At 34.6% G+C, this 19317-nt stretch overlaps 1 protein-coding gene across 1 annotated transcript; it reads right to left on the reverse strand.

The window, feature by feature from the left end:
• Positions 1 to 6597: 6597 nt before the first annotated feature.
• Positions 6598 to 7698, reverse strand: Htr1f (5-hydroxytryptamine receptor 1F). Its single transcript, XM_026394004.1, has one exon. It carries the CDS (start codon positions 7696 to 7698, stop codon positions 6598 to 6600), a length of 1101 nt encoding a protein of 366 aa, XP_026249789.1.
• Between the last annotated feature and the right edge of the window lie 11619 nt (positions 7699 to 19317).

Genomic DNA, 19317 nt, shown 5'->3' on the forward strand with positions numbered 1-19317 from the left:
AGACCCTGTCTCAAAATAAATGCAGAAAGAATTGGAATATACTCAGTGGTAATATACCCCTGGATTCAATACCCATTCCAAAAAAATTTTTTTTTGAAAGGTATGAAAAAGATATTTAGAGACATAAGCACATGTCTCTTAAGTAACTTACAATATTTTTTATTGGGAATAAAAAGCAAACACTCGTAAAGAAAGCAGGGATAATTAAAATAAGAATTATTGGAGATGATATTGTGTGAATTTAAGCACAATAGAAATTCCGTTTCAAGGAGGAAGTAAAATTTAATCTGAAGGGTAAATTACTTAATATCAAGGTGGTGGGGGGCATTTCAAGTAGGAGGAAAAACAAAACAAAACTGGAAAACTGATGGTGACAAGAAGGAGAAAGACACATTACAAGAATAATGAAGAAAGGGATCAAATTGGAGAAGATAATATTTGTTAGGGTCAAGGAGGATAGTGGGAAATAAGATTTCTCAGAGAGTGGTATCTTTTTGTTATTAACTCTATGACCCTAAAAGTCAAGCAAGAAAATCTGGACGTAAAGTAACAAGCAACAGGGAGCCATCACTATTTCCTTCAAATGTCAATATTCTCATAAAAATCAGTAGTGTCTTTTCTTAAATTTAATAGAGCTTAAAATCAAGCCTGTATTCTTATTTTCATTAACTTAGAATTCTCATTTTAAGTAAAAATTTCCCCTTTATTGTTTACTGGATTAAAATAAAACATTAGTCCTGAAACATTTGAGAAATCATCTCCAAATTCATCACTAGAAGAAATTAATGCTAGAATAACTGTGGTTATAATTTTAATAGGGTAGACAGATCACATTATATTTTCCTACAGAGGTAAACAGGCAGGCTTTTAGGAATGGGAATGGTAGAATGGAGCAAGAGAAAAGACTAGTGGGTTCCCTCAGGGTGGCATTTCCATGGCTCACATTGGGCTATACTGCTCTGCAGGAGGAGGCCACCAACTACTTATTTGATTCTCTCTTGAATCAGAAAGCAGCACACAATGCAGAGCTGTGTTCCACATAAATGGTTACTAAGTCATTCTAGATTTACTACAGAGAATAACGATAATGATAATGGTAATTTCCTTTTTTTGTCCTTCACTGTTTTTAAAGAATGTTTAATTTCACTCAGTCTCCTGGGTCTTTCAACTGTACTCTGAGGGAAAACAGTATAAAACCAAACTTGCTCAGCATCAGGTTAATGATGAGCAAAAGAATCAGGATTCATAGTGAACCTTTTCTAATTTCAAATGTAGAGAATTATTGATTCCTTTAAACAGTTGCTTCATTTGTAATGAATAACTTTCTTGCCTTAGAAAATTTTAATAGTATTCTGATTGAGAATAAATTATAATAGTTGTTTTTAACCCAAATGCTTTATAATCCTCTCAGCAACGCTGATATGATTTTGACTTCTGCTTCTATATAGTTTTGTATTAGGCACTTTTCATGTAGTAGCAAAGTTGTTTTCTGGGATTTTGAGTCAGTAAAATGGTGGTGAAATTTCATTTTTACTTATCATATCTATGGTCCCACAAAACACTTAACTAGCAAGGAGCTTTAAAGCTGTAGTCTCAAGAATAAAAGCTCTAGACTCCACTTTCATTGGAATAATCTAAGATTCTTGCTAAAGACCCAGATTCTTGAGCTCCATTTTGAACTCACAGACACAGTTTCTAAAATCTGAAATTTGAAGTACTCTGCTTCAACTTCCCATTTCATCTTCAAGCTCCATAGTGTGCTATGTTAAGATTGATTTTTTCCCCCTCAATTCAGTGTTTCTTTCTTTCTTTTTATTTTTTTGGTACTAGGGATTGAACCCAGGGTGCTTAACCACTGAGCCACACCCCCAACCCCTTTTTTATATATTATTTATAGACAGGGTCTCACTGAGTTGCTTAGTGCCTTGCTAAATTGCTGGCTTTGAACTTGTGATCCTCCTGCCTCGGACTCCTAAGTGACTGAGATTACAGGTGTGTGCCACCATGCTAGGCCCCAAATCAGTGTTTCTTAATGTCAGTTTGCATTGCAAAATGACACACAAAATGACCCAGCTATATAGTATAATTATGTGATGGTAATGATGTACACAATGTAAGTATAACTTTTAGGTGTGAATCTTAAGTATATATGGTTTAGGAATACTATTGTAACTTAATGAAAAGATATTGAAAAGCATAGGAAGAAAGACATGTCAAGCTTTGCTGGGTCCACATAAATGAATAATATTATTTTAGTGTCTTTGCAGAGGTAGAAACCTTCTATGAGAAAAGCTGGAATTGCATCTAACACAAGCTCTAATGAAAGACTGCTTGGACATGATTTGTTGTTATTCTTGATAAAGATAATATTAGACTTTAATATTATTTAAACAGAACTTCATTATTTTTGACCAGAGATGAAAAATTCTTTAAAAAATCTGTTTTTCCTAGGTGGAATTAAAATACTACCACATTTTGTATAGATGTTCTATATTAATAACCAAATTTATTATAATGTTGGAAAATATTTTTCAGCAATATTTTCCTCATTTTAAAAAATGAGGGAAAGTGAACTGAGTGAAAAGACCAAGAAAAAGTATCACAATGTCACATTAAAATATTTATTTTATTTATGATAAAAATACTAATTTTCTTTTAAAAATAATTTTTGGCAAAATAAGAGTCTACATTTAATCACCTTAGTTATTAGGAAGATATTAGAAACATATCTCTGAAGCAAATTAATATGGACACATTTTAAATTAAGCAGGATTATTTTTTAAGGACTTTGGAATATATTAAGGAAAAAAATCATTCATATTTTCCTTCTGTTGAAATACAACAAATTTGATTTTCTGACCTATAAGTCAAAAGTAGTTTTGTTTTTTATTCACAAGAAAACAGTTCTTCCTTGAAACAGAGGAATGCCTTTTAGCAAAAACTGCATAATTATTTCCTGTTTCATGATATTTTGTGGAGCAAATCATATTTTCTAGTAATTGGTTTTCAGTTAATTCTTTATTGTTTTTGATTAAAAAAAAACTTGGGTAAGAGGAACAAGATTAAAACTGAACCTACTAGTACGGGGATTGTGCTTTACTAAGGGAACTAGTCTGTAATCGATTCAACTAACATAAGTAACATAGATGGCTGGGGAATTCACAAACCAGAAAAGGAAAAGGAAGATTGGTTTCGGGAATTCAAAAAGAAAATTGGGCTTACTTAGGGATCAACTCATCAACCTGGATAAAGCTGTTTGTGCTATGGGCCTGTTGTAAATCAAAACAAAACAAAACAAAAAACCCTCTTAACAAAAAGAAAATAAGCCTGGGCACTGTTTACAGCAGAAGTGGATTTTCAAGCAAAATTCGTGCATAGTTATGTTTAAAGATAGTCTGCTTTACTGAATTTAATATCCATTTGCTTGACTTCTTTTTTGACTGTCTTTGATTTTCACACATCCTTCATTTGAAAAGATACAGAGGAGGATATCAAAAATAAATTCTTCACTTAATTTTTTGGTATTGCTATATAAAATTTCTATCAGGAAGCATAGTTTTATTTCTCCTACTTAATCACTTTCTATGATATTTATATTTTCTTGCTCTACATTATTAGTTAAATATATGAACTGCTATATTATTTTATTTATTATAGATTTTTTATTTCCAAAAATCATGAGCTTTTAGTAACTTGTAAAATATTTCTTTGAGAGACTAAATTGTATATATTCTGGGAAATATATCATGTTAAGTACATGTGTTTTTAGATAAATTTCAAATAAAGTGAAAGTTGCAGATTATTAGCTCTTTCATTCCTTACCATTTAAAGATATTAAAGAGACATTACTCATATTTGTTCATGAGGGATGGCAGCATCAGTATGGACCCTCACCTTATGGGGAAAACACATAGATGAAGTGAGAATTACTGCAATGTGCTGTGGCTCCTTCAAACTAAAAAAATGGAAACACACTCAGAGAAATAGTAAACTTGATTTTTTGCTGAACTCCAAAGGAATATTTGATTTCCCTGTCACTTGTGGCATAATCTTTCCGGATTTGAGCTTTCATCCAACTCAAATCAAAAGGCAGTATCTATATTCGGGTGGCCCTCACCTGTTCTTTTGGGTTGATGGTTTGTGTCTCTTATAATTCCCCATCTCTTACACACACACACACACACACACACACACACACGCACACACACACAAATTCACGTGTGTGTGTGTATGTGTGTGTAAGAGATGAGTGAAAATAAATTAACAGATCATTTTAGCTTTTTCAAGTTCTTTGAATGAATCAATCACAGAATAAAAAATTGGTACTTGAGGATGGGAAAGAGATGTTAAGAGAATGAGAACTACCCCGGGCTTTGGACTTGAACAAAACATATGGATCCTTTAAGAAAGCACAGTGAGGACAAAATACATGGCCCAAAGCCTTACATATCTGTTGTTTTGTGGTCAGAGAGAGAAAACTCATCTGTCATTTTTGCTTGGGCCAGAAGTGGTTAGCAATGCCCAGGAGCTCTGTTATGTCTTTATGTAGTTAACATATCCCCAAGAGAAATTATCATTTCATCAATAGGTCCTTTCTGTTGAGTTTCTTATTCAGTTAATGACAACCTTATCTCACCAACTTATATTGCTTCATCATCTTATTAAAGAGTTTGCTATATAACCTGTAGACTCAACCTATATTCCTGTCTCACTTGTCTCTTCTTTTGATTTCCATTGCCAGAACGGAGTTCAGAACTTCATCAGCTTTTGCCTGGATTATCAGTTTGCTTTCTAACAAAAACCATTATATCCAGTAGCTCAAACCCGATCAAATTTTTTTTTCATCTTTTTGTTCTAAACTGTAATACTTCTGCTAAAAGTACCAGTGAACACTCAATGACCACAATAAATTCATAAATTGATAGTAGACTTCTCCTCCTCCTCCTCTTCCTCCTCCTCCTCCTCCTCCTCTTCTTCTTCTTCTTCTTTAATGTGGAAAGGCAGTCATTAACAATACCCAATGTTTCCTTTAATCTCCTTTGCTCTAAATATCTGTCAAACTAATTGTTACTTCATGAACATGCCCCATGAACACTTGCATGACACAGCCTGATCTCTGATATGGCCTTCACTTGGAGAGCACTTTTCCATTTCTCTTGCCTAAACCCTAGTGTTATCTGACACCACTTTTAGATCCATTTTTTATGAAAATTTCCCATTCTTTTCTCAACCAGATGTGATCAATTTTTTCTCTGTATCATCATAACTATGTAAATAACTTTCTTGACAAATCCTTGTTTGTTCTTTTCTATCATAGTTTTCATTGTATTGTTTTTTATTTGTGACTATGAGCATATATGAAGAGAAGAAACTGTATTTTATTTTTTCCTGTATCTTCTATTTAATACATGTCTCAGTGTCTTATATAAAATGGAAACTGTAAATATGTATTATATTAGGGGCAATGTATCATAGATATATTTAAAAATGATGTAACACACTCTTAATCACCTCCCTCAGCAAAGTATATTTTAAAATACAAAGTTGTGATTCAAAAATAAAGGTATATGTTGTTTTACAAATAGTCTTGGTTTATGATGAGCCTTCTCAAAGATTATTTGTTTCCACCAATCAGAAAACTAGAGGTGGTTTAATTAAAAGGAAAGTTCCTATTATATTCTCTCTCATAAAAAGAAAATGATGTTTAAATCAAAGGTATGGAGATGAAGTATAAAGTGACAGATTTAGTTAGTAACTGAGCTAATTAACATTAAAAGAAGTGAAATGCATTTTCTGTTTTAAATAAGAGATTGGAAATATAAGTATGGTGAATAACCTAGAATGCTTAGTGCCTTAAATCTGGTTCTAAAATAAACAAGGGGAAATTATAATTTCCTCCCACTCCTTGCGTGAGGATTTGATTTCAAATGTTGATACTACATGGTTAAGATAATATTCTTCTAGAAACGTATACCAAACTGAAAATTTAAAATGTACTCATTCATTATTCAGAATTATTTTGCCATACCTAACTCATTTTAGGATTACTCTTTACCACCAAAATAAAAAGACAGTATTCATCCTTACTCATACTAAGTAAATTGTTATGCTCAGGGTAAGGTGGAAAAGGGCCAAAAGTGGTTAAGAAGGAGAAATGTGTGCATTGTAAAATTATATCTTTTTTGTAAAATAAAGGATTATACAATAAAACAATAGGATCATATAGAGATTATGGATGGAAGTATGTTGTTAACTGAAAATTCTTCTATAATTTTTTAAGATATAAACCTGGAAAATTATTGTCATTAATACCATATACTCATATTTTTTTCCAGTTATCATTTTAGATACATAGAATAGGCAAAATATTTTTTATAGCCTGAATAAATTATTTTCTAATTTTGATTGGAATGATGAAATCAATACACTTTCTATTAATGGTTCTAATAAAATATAAATTCTATCCTTTTAGCAGCTTTAATATGTCCTCTAAAAGTTTTTAATGGTATATTATTTAACATTCATTTAGTTACTCTACTGAAAGATAAAAAAAAAAAAAAAAAAAACTCTACCCTAAAATGATAAACTTTGTTTAAACTAACATCGGCAGCGCATAAGTTTTTGGAATGCTTTCTTAAAGTCTTCATTAAAGATTGTATAAATCAGTGGATTTATAAGGGAATTGAGATAACCAAGCCATGCCAAAAAATTTGACATTTCTTCAGAAATTTTACATTTTTCACAAACATTAACAACCAATTCTTTTACAAAAAAAGGAAGCCAACATATCACAAATGCACCCAAGATTAATCCCAGGGTGGTGGCTGCTTTTCGTTCTCTTGTCCCTGAGATCTTTTGCCTTCTCCAAGATTTCTCATGCTTCAACTCGCACCTGGAACTTTTCACTGTGCTATGAATTCTATCAAAGTCTGTTGATGGATCAGATAGAGACTTTTCTAGCATGTAGGGTGTGGAGACCAGTCTAGTGTTTTTCTCACCACTCTCCAAGAGGACTTGGCCATTCAGATCCTCCTTTGCAATTCTGCTTGCTTGTCTCTTGTGGTATAATGTTTTTGCTGCTCTATATATTTTGTAGTAGAGGATCAAAATCAATACAAGTGGGATGTAGAAAGCTCCAAATGTTGAGTAAATGGTGGAAACAATGTGGTCATGCTTGATGACACACTCATCATTTCGGCTAGTTCCTTGGTGTCTCCAGAATAGAGGAGGCATGGAGATAAAAACTGATATAACCCAAACTATTGTAATCATAATGCCAGCATGCTTGGGAGTCCTTTTCCTGGCATACTCAACAGCATCAGTGATTGCCCGATAACGATCCAAAGCTATAGCTGAGAGATGCAAAATGGAGCAGGTACAACAGATAATATCGACACTCAGCCAAATGTCACAGACCACTTGTCCCATGATCCAGCTCTCTCTCACAATATACACAATACTGAAGGGCATCACCAGGACAGCTACAAGGAAATCTGTGACTGCAAGGGAGCAAATTAAATAATTGGCTGGGTGGTGCAGCTTCCGGGTCACAATAATTGCAGCAATCACAAGGGAGTTGATGGTCGTTGTCATCAGTGCCAGCCCGGAGAGAGTGAGAGACACAAGAATTTTGGCTGGCATTCTGTTTAACAGTTCCTCTGAGGTCAAGTTTTGATCAGATGAATTTAAGAAATCCATTTTTTTTTGTTTTAAAAGATTAATATAGCTGAAATATGGATACCTGTAACAAAGGAGGGGAAAAAAAAAACAGTTCAGAGAAGGCGTTGAGAATTTTCCTCTTCCTTTTAAGAGTAACCTTTTAAAAAGTATATGTGTATATTTTCCCAGAATATTCTATGGATTCAAAAAATGGAGTTTGGATTGCAAACTTTATTTTTTTTTCATTTAATTAAATGAATCCAATAAGAACAATAACAAATAGGTAACTTTTAAAACATTTCTCAAAATATGACTCACATAAAAAGAGTTTTATGAGTAAATTAGCAAATTACTCAGTAAATTATCTACCATTATAGAATTGCTTTTAAAAAATTGTAGTAGTCCTACCTTTTTGTCTACAGCAGAAAAAATTTAAAAGCACATGTAATTAATATCTATTTATGCACTGTGTAATGTAATATAAGAAAGCATCATATTAAGGGCAGTATTCAAAATCGTAAACAATTTTATACTTAATTCAAAGTTACATTGAGAACATTATTATTGTGCTCATAGGACTACAGGAAAATTTAATATATTTTATGCCAGGATATAGAAGTTACATAAAGGGAAGTAAGTAAAAATTATTATATCTAGCATTCTATGGTATTTAATGAAATTAGGAAAATGTCAGAGTGTTTAGTAGTCTTTGTGAATGTAAGCACTTAATTTGGTTTAAAAAGATAAAATAAGATTAGTTGGAGTCAAAGAACCATAGAGCATTGCCCATTATAATAATGATATATGTGGTCAAACATTCAAGACAGCAATAAAAATAGGGAAACACCCAAAGAAAAATTAGATTAACATAATTTACTGAAACTCCTGGAAACAAGAATGTGAGAAAGAGTGCTGGTGAAAAGCTATGTAGCTGCCCTTAGTGGACAGAAACTCATAGATGCTGTAGCACTGAAAAAATTAAGCAGTTGAGAACAACTATGCTGATTATGCTGAGAAACATGACTCCCTGGACCACTAGCATCATCATCACCTAGGAACTTGTTAGAATTGTAAATTTTATGACCTCACACCAGACTTACTGAATCACAAAATCCAGAAGTGGGACCCCACAATCTGTGTTTTAATAAGTCTTCAGCTGATCTGAGGTTCCCTAATTTGAGAACCACTAGTTATATTTCCATGTAGACTTTAGACTCCATTATTTACATAGAGTTGCCTTAATTGTACTTTAAAAATAGGTAGTGATATTAGTAATATATTATATCTATATTACTAATATCACTACCTATTTATATAAGTAATATAATATAATATAATATAATATAATATAATATAAGTAATGTAGCAACTTAACCATACAACAGATAACCACCCATTTTCTGGATAGCAGGTATTTAAATTTCTTTTGCCACTTAATTTGTTTAGCAGCAGCACTTGGCTTCAAAAACTATCTGAAAGAGCAAATTAAATTTAACCTAAACACAAGTCAAATAGTGAGTATGTGGGCTTCCAATGTGGTTTACAATATATTTAATTACATCACATGAATGATTATTTATATTCTTAGGAAATATTTGATATTATTAATTTCAACTACTGAGACATTATCACTTTAAAATCAATTTAAAGAAGAGGAAAGTACAGTAACAATTATAACAAAGAATAGATTTAGATTTCTACTTCCTTTGTTTTCATAAGAAAATTTCCTAAGTAATTCCTAAAGAATTACTAAAGAAAGAGAGGAAAACTAACGGGGAAAACTACCTTATAAAGTGTATTAATCTTATTTGATTGTACTCTAATTGCTTTTATTTTTTTTCTTCTTTTTTCACTGTTTATTGGTATATTATAATTATGCATAAGAGTGGGGTTCATTGTTACACATTCATACATGCATATAACATGACAATATGATTTGGTCAATATTGTTTCCTAGTATTTTTCCTTTTCTCCCCTCATATCTCCCCTTGGTCCCTTGATCTCCCTTTACTTTTCATGTGATTCACCCCCTCCACTTTTCGTCTTCATTTTCTTCTCTAGCTTCCACATATCAGAGAAAACATACGACCATTGACAGATTTCTGAGTTTGGTTTATTCCCTTAATATAATGCTCTCAAATTCCATCCATTTTCCTTGACATAATTTCATTTTTCTTTATGGTTGAGTAAAATGCCTTTGTGTATATATACCACATTGTCTTTTCTATTCATCCTTTGATGGACACATAGGCTGGTTCTATAATTTGGCCCTTGTGAATTGTCAATTATCTGACTTCTAATTAAGAATAACATACACTAAAACAATGATTGTAAGCTGTGGATAGAGAGTCCTCTTTCAGAAGAAAGGTAACATAGTCACCACAATGGTGACTTATAAATAAGAATAACTTTCATTTCAGGGTGAGTGCCATTCTGAGCTCTCCTCTCTGGCAAGTTCACCTTTGTAAACGGGATGCTTGGTCATACATGTAGTTGTTATAAGGAGTAATACTCTATGGTTCTTTGACTCCAACTAATCTTATTTTATATTTTAAACCAAATTAAGTCCTTATATCCACTAAGACTACTAAACACTCAGATATTTTCCTAATTTCATAAAATGACCATAGAAGGCTAGATATATTAATTTACCTCAGTAAGTGGGCTTTTTGGTCAAGGAGCTTAGCAGACCTTACAGTTTTTGTAGAGTCTCTCAGGAAACCCATTTTTTTTGGAGGGGGTTGGGGAGATAATGGTTAGTATGTGTGAAATGCTTTCTCTAAAGCAAGGAAGATATATTAGAAGCATGGTATATTAATTAATTTTTTACTTCCAATCCTCTTTTATTCTTTAATTATAAAATTTACACTATTTTCTCAATCTAAAAACAGATTCGTTTCTTATTTATTTATTTTTGCAGTGCTGGATACTGAACCCAGGTGCTCATACATGCTAGATAAGACCTCTATCACTGAGCTATATACCCCTTGGATACTTTCTTAATTGGATAATTTATTTGCAATGATGTTTACTTAGTGTTATGGGAGTTGATTTAAAAGAGTTGACATTTTCCACATTACAAACAAAAATAACTTTCAATAGTAATTTGCCTCATACACAGTTTGGGCATAAGAGATGACCCTGAAATGTATTTTGGTAAGCATATTAAGTGAGAGAAACTGCAAGTAATTATGTGAGTTTCCATAATAAAAATCACTGCTATGGGAAATTGGACAGTTTAAAACTAGAAATTGAGTTATTTGATAATTCAACAGATTTTTCTAAGTTTCACATTGTAGCATTTAAACTAGCCTTGATAAAATGGTCCTTAATCCCAGGAAAAAAAAATCAAAATTTTTGTCATATGCATCATATATAGTATTTTGCAGTTTACCAGAAATTTTCCAGTATTTCATTTAAAACCTAATTAATCTTCCAATTGTCATAGACAACAAAGAAAATAGGACAACAAATGCAATCAATCACAATAGGGTTTTACTTTCATTTGACTTTTTTCCTTACTATTACAGTTAGAAATTTAATAAAACATCTATCTTCAGACATGATATTTGACCAGATTCCTTCATGATCCTTTATATGTGTGTGTGTGTGTGTGTGTGTGTGTGTGCGCGCGCGTGTGTGTGTGTGTGTGTGTGTGTGTGTTTACATGGACATAATATCTTTACTTTGTTTACTTATTTTTATGTGGTGCTGAGAATGGAACCCAGTGCCCCACACGTGCAAGGCAAGCGCTCTACCACTGAGCCACAGTCCCAGCTCCATTCCATTATATTTAAAGTTCCCACTGTGTGTCCTCATAGAGTTAGGCCCACCTCTTTCGTAGGGCACAGACTGTGTTACTTATGCTTCTCCTGCTCTTAGAACATAGACAACATTCTGTATTTCAAATGTCTTTCCTAGGAATTAGTCAAGATTCCTCTGTGTAAAGGCTGTAGTTTACGCAGTTATATGCAATCTTCCTGATAACAGCAGAGAGCAAAATTCTCTAGACTTTGCATAAATATTTGCCAGTTTGCTGATCTAGCCACTTGGTGCATTTTCTCTTTTGTTTATACATAGTATTTTTTTTAATCAAATATTTGTTTATATTCAGTAATCTAATTTTGATGTCCCATATATTTTGTACTTAGGTTAAACTATTAGCTTCTAGAGGCATAATTTAATATTTTTCTACTGTGAATAAGGTATATGTGTGCACAGGTATGTGTGTAATACAAATGTTTTTTTTAAATAACATTGTAAAGAGGCAAGATAGTAAAATTCAGTTCCATCAAGACCTCATGAAAAACTATAAGTTGACTGCTTCAATTAAATTCATAATAGTATTCATCTTTTCTGAGTGTTTGCTTTTATAGATGTTACACATAATGGGCCTTCTGTGAAATGAGGCAATGAGAAGGTTCCTCTTAATATCCCATTTCTTGCAATAATGCCAGAAAGATTTCATACAGGTATGAATTTATTAGGAGGAATAGGAAAGGGAAAAAGGGACATTCTTAAGGCAGAAGGTGATCCTTGCAGAGAAAAGAACTTGCCCTCCAATTTTATTGGGAGCCCCAGGAAGTTTACAAAGTACCACCCAAGCCCACCTTCTGACTTTTAACTGGCAGCATAGGAACCTCATGGACTGCCTCCAAGAGATGGTGTGGTGCTCACAGAGGAATTTGATTCTCTCTTTTTTTTTTTTTTGCCTGGATTTCCTGCCCCTTTGATTGGTTTATCATCCTTTGAAAAGCCCTCAGCAACTTTCTTTCTGAGACTCAGGTGATTGGTGGTTGTGATGATATTGGTGATCAGGGAAAGTCTAAGCCATCTGGTAGGGTGTGATCTAGTCTCTAGTGTCAGGGGAATGTAACAATGGTTGGGGAAGATTTTAACATTCCAAGCCTCCTTCTTTGAGGTGCTAATGTATCAGAAGGCTCCCTGTGGTTTTGGGTCAGGCTTCATTGTTTTTCTCACTATTCATGGCTGACCAGCTATCTAGCAGAGATACTGTATTAAGCCATTTATTTCTTAATGCTACCTGTGAGGTAGGCACAATTATTATGTCTCTGTTTTCCTATCTTTTCATAAATAGGAAAACAGAGACATAGAAGTTTAATAAACTTCTCTATAAAAACAACATAAATCATTGGTGAAATAAAACCTTCTCTGAACCACCATTTTACACTAAAGAGATTTATTACTTAACAACTCTATTCTGGTCATGCAGTCTATAAAGTAACTACTTTTTCTATTCGATAAAGATTTTGTTATAAAGTGAGAAATGTGTTTAAAGGAAACAAATATCAATAGAATAAACATTTAAGGTAGTGGCCATGTCTACGTGTGTTGATTGTAATAGGAGGAATGTATTCTCAGGATTTTCTAATTTTTTAAAAAAACTGCTTTCAACTTTGAGACTTCCTTTCTGTTCTTGTTATATCGTTCCCATTTATTATTTTTTTTAAAAAATACATTTTTAAATTGTTGATGGACCATTATTTTATACATTTACTTATATGTGGTGCTGAGAATCAAACCCAGTGCTTTACACATGCTAGGCAAGGGCTTTACCACTGACCCACAACCCCAGCCTGCCCCATTTATTCTTAAAAACTCTTTATTGGGTGCCATTTATATTCTGATTGATCTGATAGCTACAAAAGGTATCTATCACCCCCTCCCCACCACAAAAACCTAACACCAAAAAAAAAAACCACAAAACAAAACAAAACAAAAACAACAACAACAAAATAACAACACACAGTTCTTGACTTTCAGAAGATAGACATGGTAATGAAACAGCTGAACACATAATTATAATCAATTATAAAAAGAAATGAGGGCATTATGAAGGCATAATGTTCTGGAAATGCAAAGGAGAGAGAATTAATCAAACCATGTGTTGCAGTTTAGATATAACATGTCCCCCAAAAGCTCATGTATGAGATGATATAAGAAAGTTTAGGGGTGAAATGATTGGGTTACGAATGCCTTAACTTATTCCATGTATTAACCTCCACTCCACCCCATAGGCTTTAATAACATAGGCAGATAGGTTGTTGCTACAAGAGGTGGGTCACTGGGGGTGTGCTTTTGTCCATGGTGAGGAACTCTCTCTCTGCTTCCTGGTGTGATATCCTGATGATAGGGGACAGACAGATGTGAGTGGTGGCAACATGAGGTTAAGGGAATAATTCTATAAAGTGGACCCATTGTGCTGAGCCTTTAAATGTGAGAATTAGAGAAAGAATAATAAATATCCTGTAGCCTATAAAACATGCAACTTGTCTAACTATGCCATCAATTATAATAGAGGAAAATGACATTGATCTTTCATTGACCTTCCTTTTTCCTATTGCCAGCTACCATTTCAGAACCATGGTATGCTGAAGTAAATGTTCAGGCTTTGAAACAGGTGCATGCCAATTAATCAGACCTAGGCAAGCTGTTGGTCTCATGATCCTTGAAGTGACTACTTTAATTTCATTCATTGTTTCTACAATTACAGACTTTGTAGCTATATATTTAAAACTTACAACATGTAAATTTTCTTAATAATTTGGCTTAAATCACCTTCAAGTTCCTCCATAGTCAGACGGATATTGATGCAAGGATTGAAACTAAGTTGAATGCTCTAGAAGCCACTGTAATAAATAATGCAATGAACTCTCTATGGTTTAAGGAAAGGCTTCAATGCCATGCTAATTATAAATATGTCTGTGTTACTATGGCCAAATACAATGCTTCCCAATAAAATTGGGAAAAGATTAAAACTCTTCTGATGAATTTTTGGCAGACTAATAATAATAACCTGGATCTTTCAGAGTTAATTGAATGGCTTTAATTCTAAAAATATGTTGAAACATTTTACATGGTATATTATTCAAATGATATATTTTCTACTAATTCTTTTCACATCTTAATAGTAGGTCATGATGTCCTTGGACCAAAAATTCAGTGACTGGAAATTATAACCCCCCAATTGCATTTATAAATTAAGAAGGGGGTATGTCAGGAGCTGCCACATAGGAGATGAGCATGCACTCTTAGTCTTGAGCAGTGGAGATGTGGAACTGGTTTCTGCTGCATGCACTTCTGCTGGTCAGGGGAATGAAGCTCTGGGAGTGGGCGTCACCCAGTAAGACTGGGCTACACCCCCCTGAAACCCAATCTCTTGCCTCATTTTGGTTGAACTTTCTCTCTCCAATGTCTTCCCCTCAATATATAGGATGGTTTCAGGCATGTTCTTTGTCTCTCTTTCCAGTGGATTCTGAAGGCCGAGAGCCGTCCCTGATTCCTGCAAGCAAAAGGTATTTCTGTGTGTAGAGTGCTTCTTTTGCCGTTTTTCTTAGTTATTGATGTAGCCAGCTGTTGTGAACGCAGCTCAGGTCGCCAGTCTGGCTAGCTGGCAATAGAGCCCCACATGCTTTCTTTTATAAGAATCAATTTACCTGCAGCCCTGCCTTAAGTAGACATGATATGTTTCATTCATTAACAAACTCCCTGCTATCTGAAAGAGAAATGCAGGCCTGAAATAGTGGTGATAAAAGAACTCATTAGACTGAAGGGGGAGACTTTTGTCATCCTTTTCATAGACCATACCCTGAAACTCAGGGAAATAAGGATAATTCCTCCTAACCACAAAATCTGTAAGAATTTGTCATTAAGAATCCAATTAGAACTAGGTAGCATGGGCCAAGGTGACCTAGAATGTTTAGGCAGTGGGGACTTGAAAGTCTGATGTCATCCTGCTATCAGTCAGGGCAAGACTCTCTGAAAACTTTTTTGGGATCCCATAAAACGGGAGTGCAGGAAAGGCCTGGTCCCTCTCCTGTTTCAGGAGACCCATTCTCTCCCTTGAGAGTATTCCCTTTCCCTTTTCCTATCCCTTTAATAAACTCATGTCTGCTACTCTGAGTGACATGTCTAATATTGTTCTGACTTGAGCAAATGAATTGGGATTTGACTGGAGGGTATTCATGCTGCCTCAGTTTTCTGGAAAGTCCCAGATCTGTAACACAGAGCAGTTTCCTCTGCCTCACTCTTTGACTATGATGTTCTGCCTCAGCTAGGGCCCAGAGCAATGGAGCTGGCTGTCTATGGACTGAGACCTCTGAAACCATGAGCTCAAAATAAACTTTTCCTCCTCTAAAATTGTTCTTATCAGGTCTTTTGTCACAGCAATAAAACAGCTGACTAAAACACCATGTAAAACAATAAAAGCCTTTGCAGATAGAGGGATAATTGTGAGTAAAAGCAGAGACATAAAAATGCAAGATACATTCATATGTATGATGTAGTATTCTGATGTATGATGTGCTACTTAAATAATGCAAAGACACATTGGGACTAGGGTTGGATGTGAGAGAGGCAAATTCACTCTGGATGACAATGAAGGACTTGCTTCTTGCGATAAGGACACTGAACATTATTTTGTGGGTAACTAGAAGTGAGAAATATTTAAAAAGATACATGGAAGCATAAGATCTTCCTTCTTTGGCAGAGGGAGCAGTGCAGGCGGTGAAGTATGGCTTGAAGAGAGGAGTGCAGAGGGTGAATGTTAGGTAGTTAGTATAGGTAACAGTTAACCTCTGTGATTGCACTCCCCAGCAAATGGGTTGCTAATGATTAACTCCTGTGCTCCTGCTCCTTTCTGCCCCTAGACACATACCCAGAAAAGAAAGAGAAGGCAATGATTAAAAGGGTTCTATAAGATATATAAGACAAGACCACTCCATCCCACAGACACCAGCTCTAGGACCCCTTCTCTTCAGAGAAGTCTACCACTGTCCTTTTCTTAAATAAAACTTGTTTTCTGCACTTGCCTCAGCATTTCTAGGTGTTTAATCTTCAACATTGGGGTACAAGGACCCATTCCTGATCTCTAAGACCATTATCACTGTCATGGAGGAAGGTCTGAGCAGAAGATTCAGAGCAGTCTTAGGGTAGAGCTGTAAATGGAATCTTGGAAAGGCAAGTGGAATAAAATTGGTATTTTTAAAAAAGCCTTTATTAGGGATTATATTGTGAGGAAAAAGAGATTGGATTAGGAAGTGTCAAAGGCCAAGGGAGATGTGAGGGTCTGGGGGTGCTGAATTAGTGCTAGTTTCAGAGAAGAGCAGACTGGAGACTGTGATGTGTTGTGAAAACAGACCATCTTTTAGTAGTTAGAGGCCCTGACGAAATTCAGGAATAATATTGTCTCAGGAGATGTGCCTAAATAAAAAATAAAAAAAAAGAAAGGAATGGAGAATTTGCGGTTATGTTCAGAGCTTGGGGATCACAGTTAATGACTGTAGGCCTGGATATGAAAACATTAAAGATTGTTCAAACTTTATTGTTCTGATGGAGACTTGCTTACAGCAGGGTGTGGTCAACATAAAAGCTTTATACAGCCTTTTGTTAATAGAATCTTGTCCCTAATTGCCATGTATACATTTTTTTCCTATTTCTTTATCCACTAAAAGTTTTTCACAAATAATTTCCTCGATGTTTTTAGTTTCCACATGTCAATTAGCCAAAGCCAACATCTCATGTGAACTCATGCTGAGTTTACACAGGGAATATGCTGGGTTGTTTGTTGTCAATTCTGCCTCACTATGATTTCCTAAATACTGCCACAATGTGAAGAAGCCAGAACTACATTTCCCAGAATGCCCCTCTTGTACTGCTTCAGAGGAATTCTCATAAAGATTAGGAGGCAGAAGAACAGGAGGACTGATGACTGACTGATGGTGGATGTATTCAGATGTGTGGGCAGATCTTGACAACAGCTTTTCTGTGTGCTGGAGAATCAGTATTTGGGACTTTCCCCTAGGAAAAGTATGTATACTTTGGGAACTGTACCACTTCCCAGGCAGGCCTGTGAGAATCACCTACTTCAGGGCTTTAGGCTGAGGAACTTCAGTGTCTGCTCCTTTGACTTTAGGAGGCAAATGGATTGAAAATAAGTTTTGACTTTCCTGCTTTGTCCTTTATCTTTTAAATTTTGATTTTAACTCTAATATCTTTATTCAACATCTTTATTTCAGTAATATTTTGAGTGGTTGTTTTACTAACCAGAGCCAGTCTGATATAAGCAAGTATATTGCTAGATGGGTATTGGAAATTAACTTTTCATCTACCCATTTCTTATTATTAGAGTGATAGTAGTGTTTGATGAGAATTTGGGTAATTGGCTGGAATGTTGACAATTCTATCCTGGAAAGGGAGGCAATCTCACATTTTTCCAGTTTTCTGGAATGATCAAAGGGCAAATGAATCAACTCTCAAGAAATATAAATATTCTTATAGGAGTGTTCTATTAAGAAGATTGTTCATTCCTTGGTAGTTATTGACATTCACGTGTAATCTATTGATTTACTAGGTGGGTTTAACCACATCTTAACATTTAGAAAGAGAATAATTCTGATTTTAAGTGAAATTTATATACATATTTTTCTGTGTGTGTGTATATATATATGTTTATGTATCTATATATGAAACTGTGTATGTATATATATACACACTGTTTTTAAAAAATATTTATATATATATTTTTAGTTGTACATAATACCTTTATTTTGTTTATTTATTTTTATGTGGTGCTGCGGATCTAACCCAGGGCCTCCCAGTGCTTGGCGAGTGCTCTACCACTGAGCCACAACCTCAGCCCCTACACACACTGTTTTAATTAGCTTTTTCATCACTATGACCAAAATACCCGACAAGAACAACTTAGAGAAGAAAGTTTATTTGGGGCTCATGGTTTCAGCGGTCTCAGTCCATAGATGGACAACTCCATTGTTCTGCACTCAGGTGAGGCAGTGCGTCATAGGGGAAGGGCCCGAGGAAGGAAAGCTGCTCAGCTCATGGCAGGGTCAGAAAGCAAAGGGGTAAGGGGCACAGGGAAGATGAACCCTTCCAGGGCATGCTCTTCATGATTCTCTTCCTCCACTACACCCCAGCTGGTAGTTACCATCCAGTCCATTCAAACTGGGATTGGATTGATTAGGTTGCAATATTTAGAATCCAATGTCTTTTTTTTTTTTTAACATCTGAATATTTCTACATCAATACAATAGCTTTTGGGGGACACCTGATACCCAAACCATAACACATATGTCTCAAGTGGTTCTGGTTATTGTTTTCACCTGCTTAACAGTCTGCTACACTTGGGAAAATAATTAAATCAAAACAATGACAATCTTATGAAAAACTGCACTATGCTCAATGAACACTGTGAAATAACCTTACAAACACCTGTTACAGAAAAGGAAGCACATAGGCATATATATATAGGCTGTACTGATTTCTTGCTGAAACTGAAAGGGAGAGAAAGCAGTGTGTAGGAGGGTGGAGGAGGGGTGGGGACATATGGTAGAAGTGGGTTATGAAGGCAATAAGAAATGGTGCTTATCCTGAGATTGGGACTTCACCTTATTATTACTGTATTAGTACATTTTGTGCTGCTATGACAGAATTCAATAGATTAGGTAATTTATAAAGAACAAAAATTTACTTCTTACAATTCTGGAGGTTGGAAGTCCAAGATCAAAAGACAAGGAAGGGTCTTTTACTCTATCATTCCATGCCAAAGAATGAAAGGCCAAGAGAGGGAGAGAGAATTAATCAAACTTGCTTTTATAATAAAGCCATTGTTCCAATAATGGC

Source organism: Urocitellus parryii, chromosome 2, assembly GCF_045843805.1.
Source record: "Urocitellus parryii isolate mUroPar1 chromosome 2, mUroPar1.hap1, whole genome shotgun sequence".
NCBI lineage: Eukaryota > Metazoa > Chordata > Mammalia > Rodentia > Sciuridae > Urocitellus > Urocitellus parryii.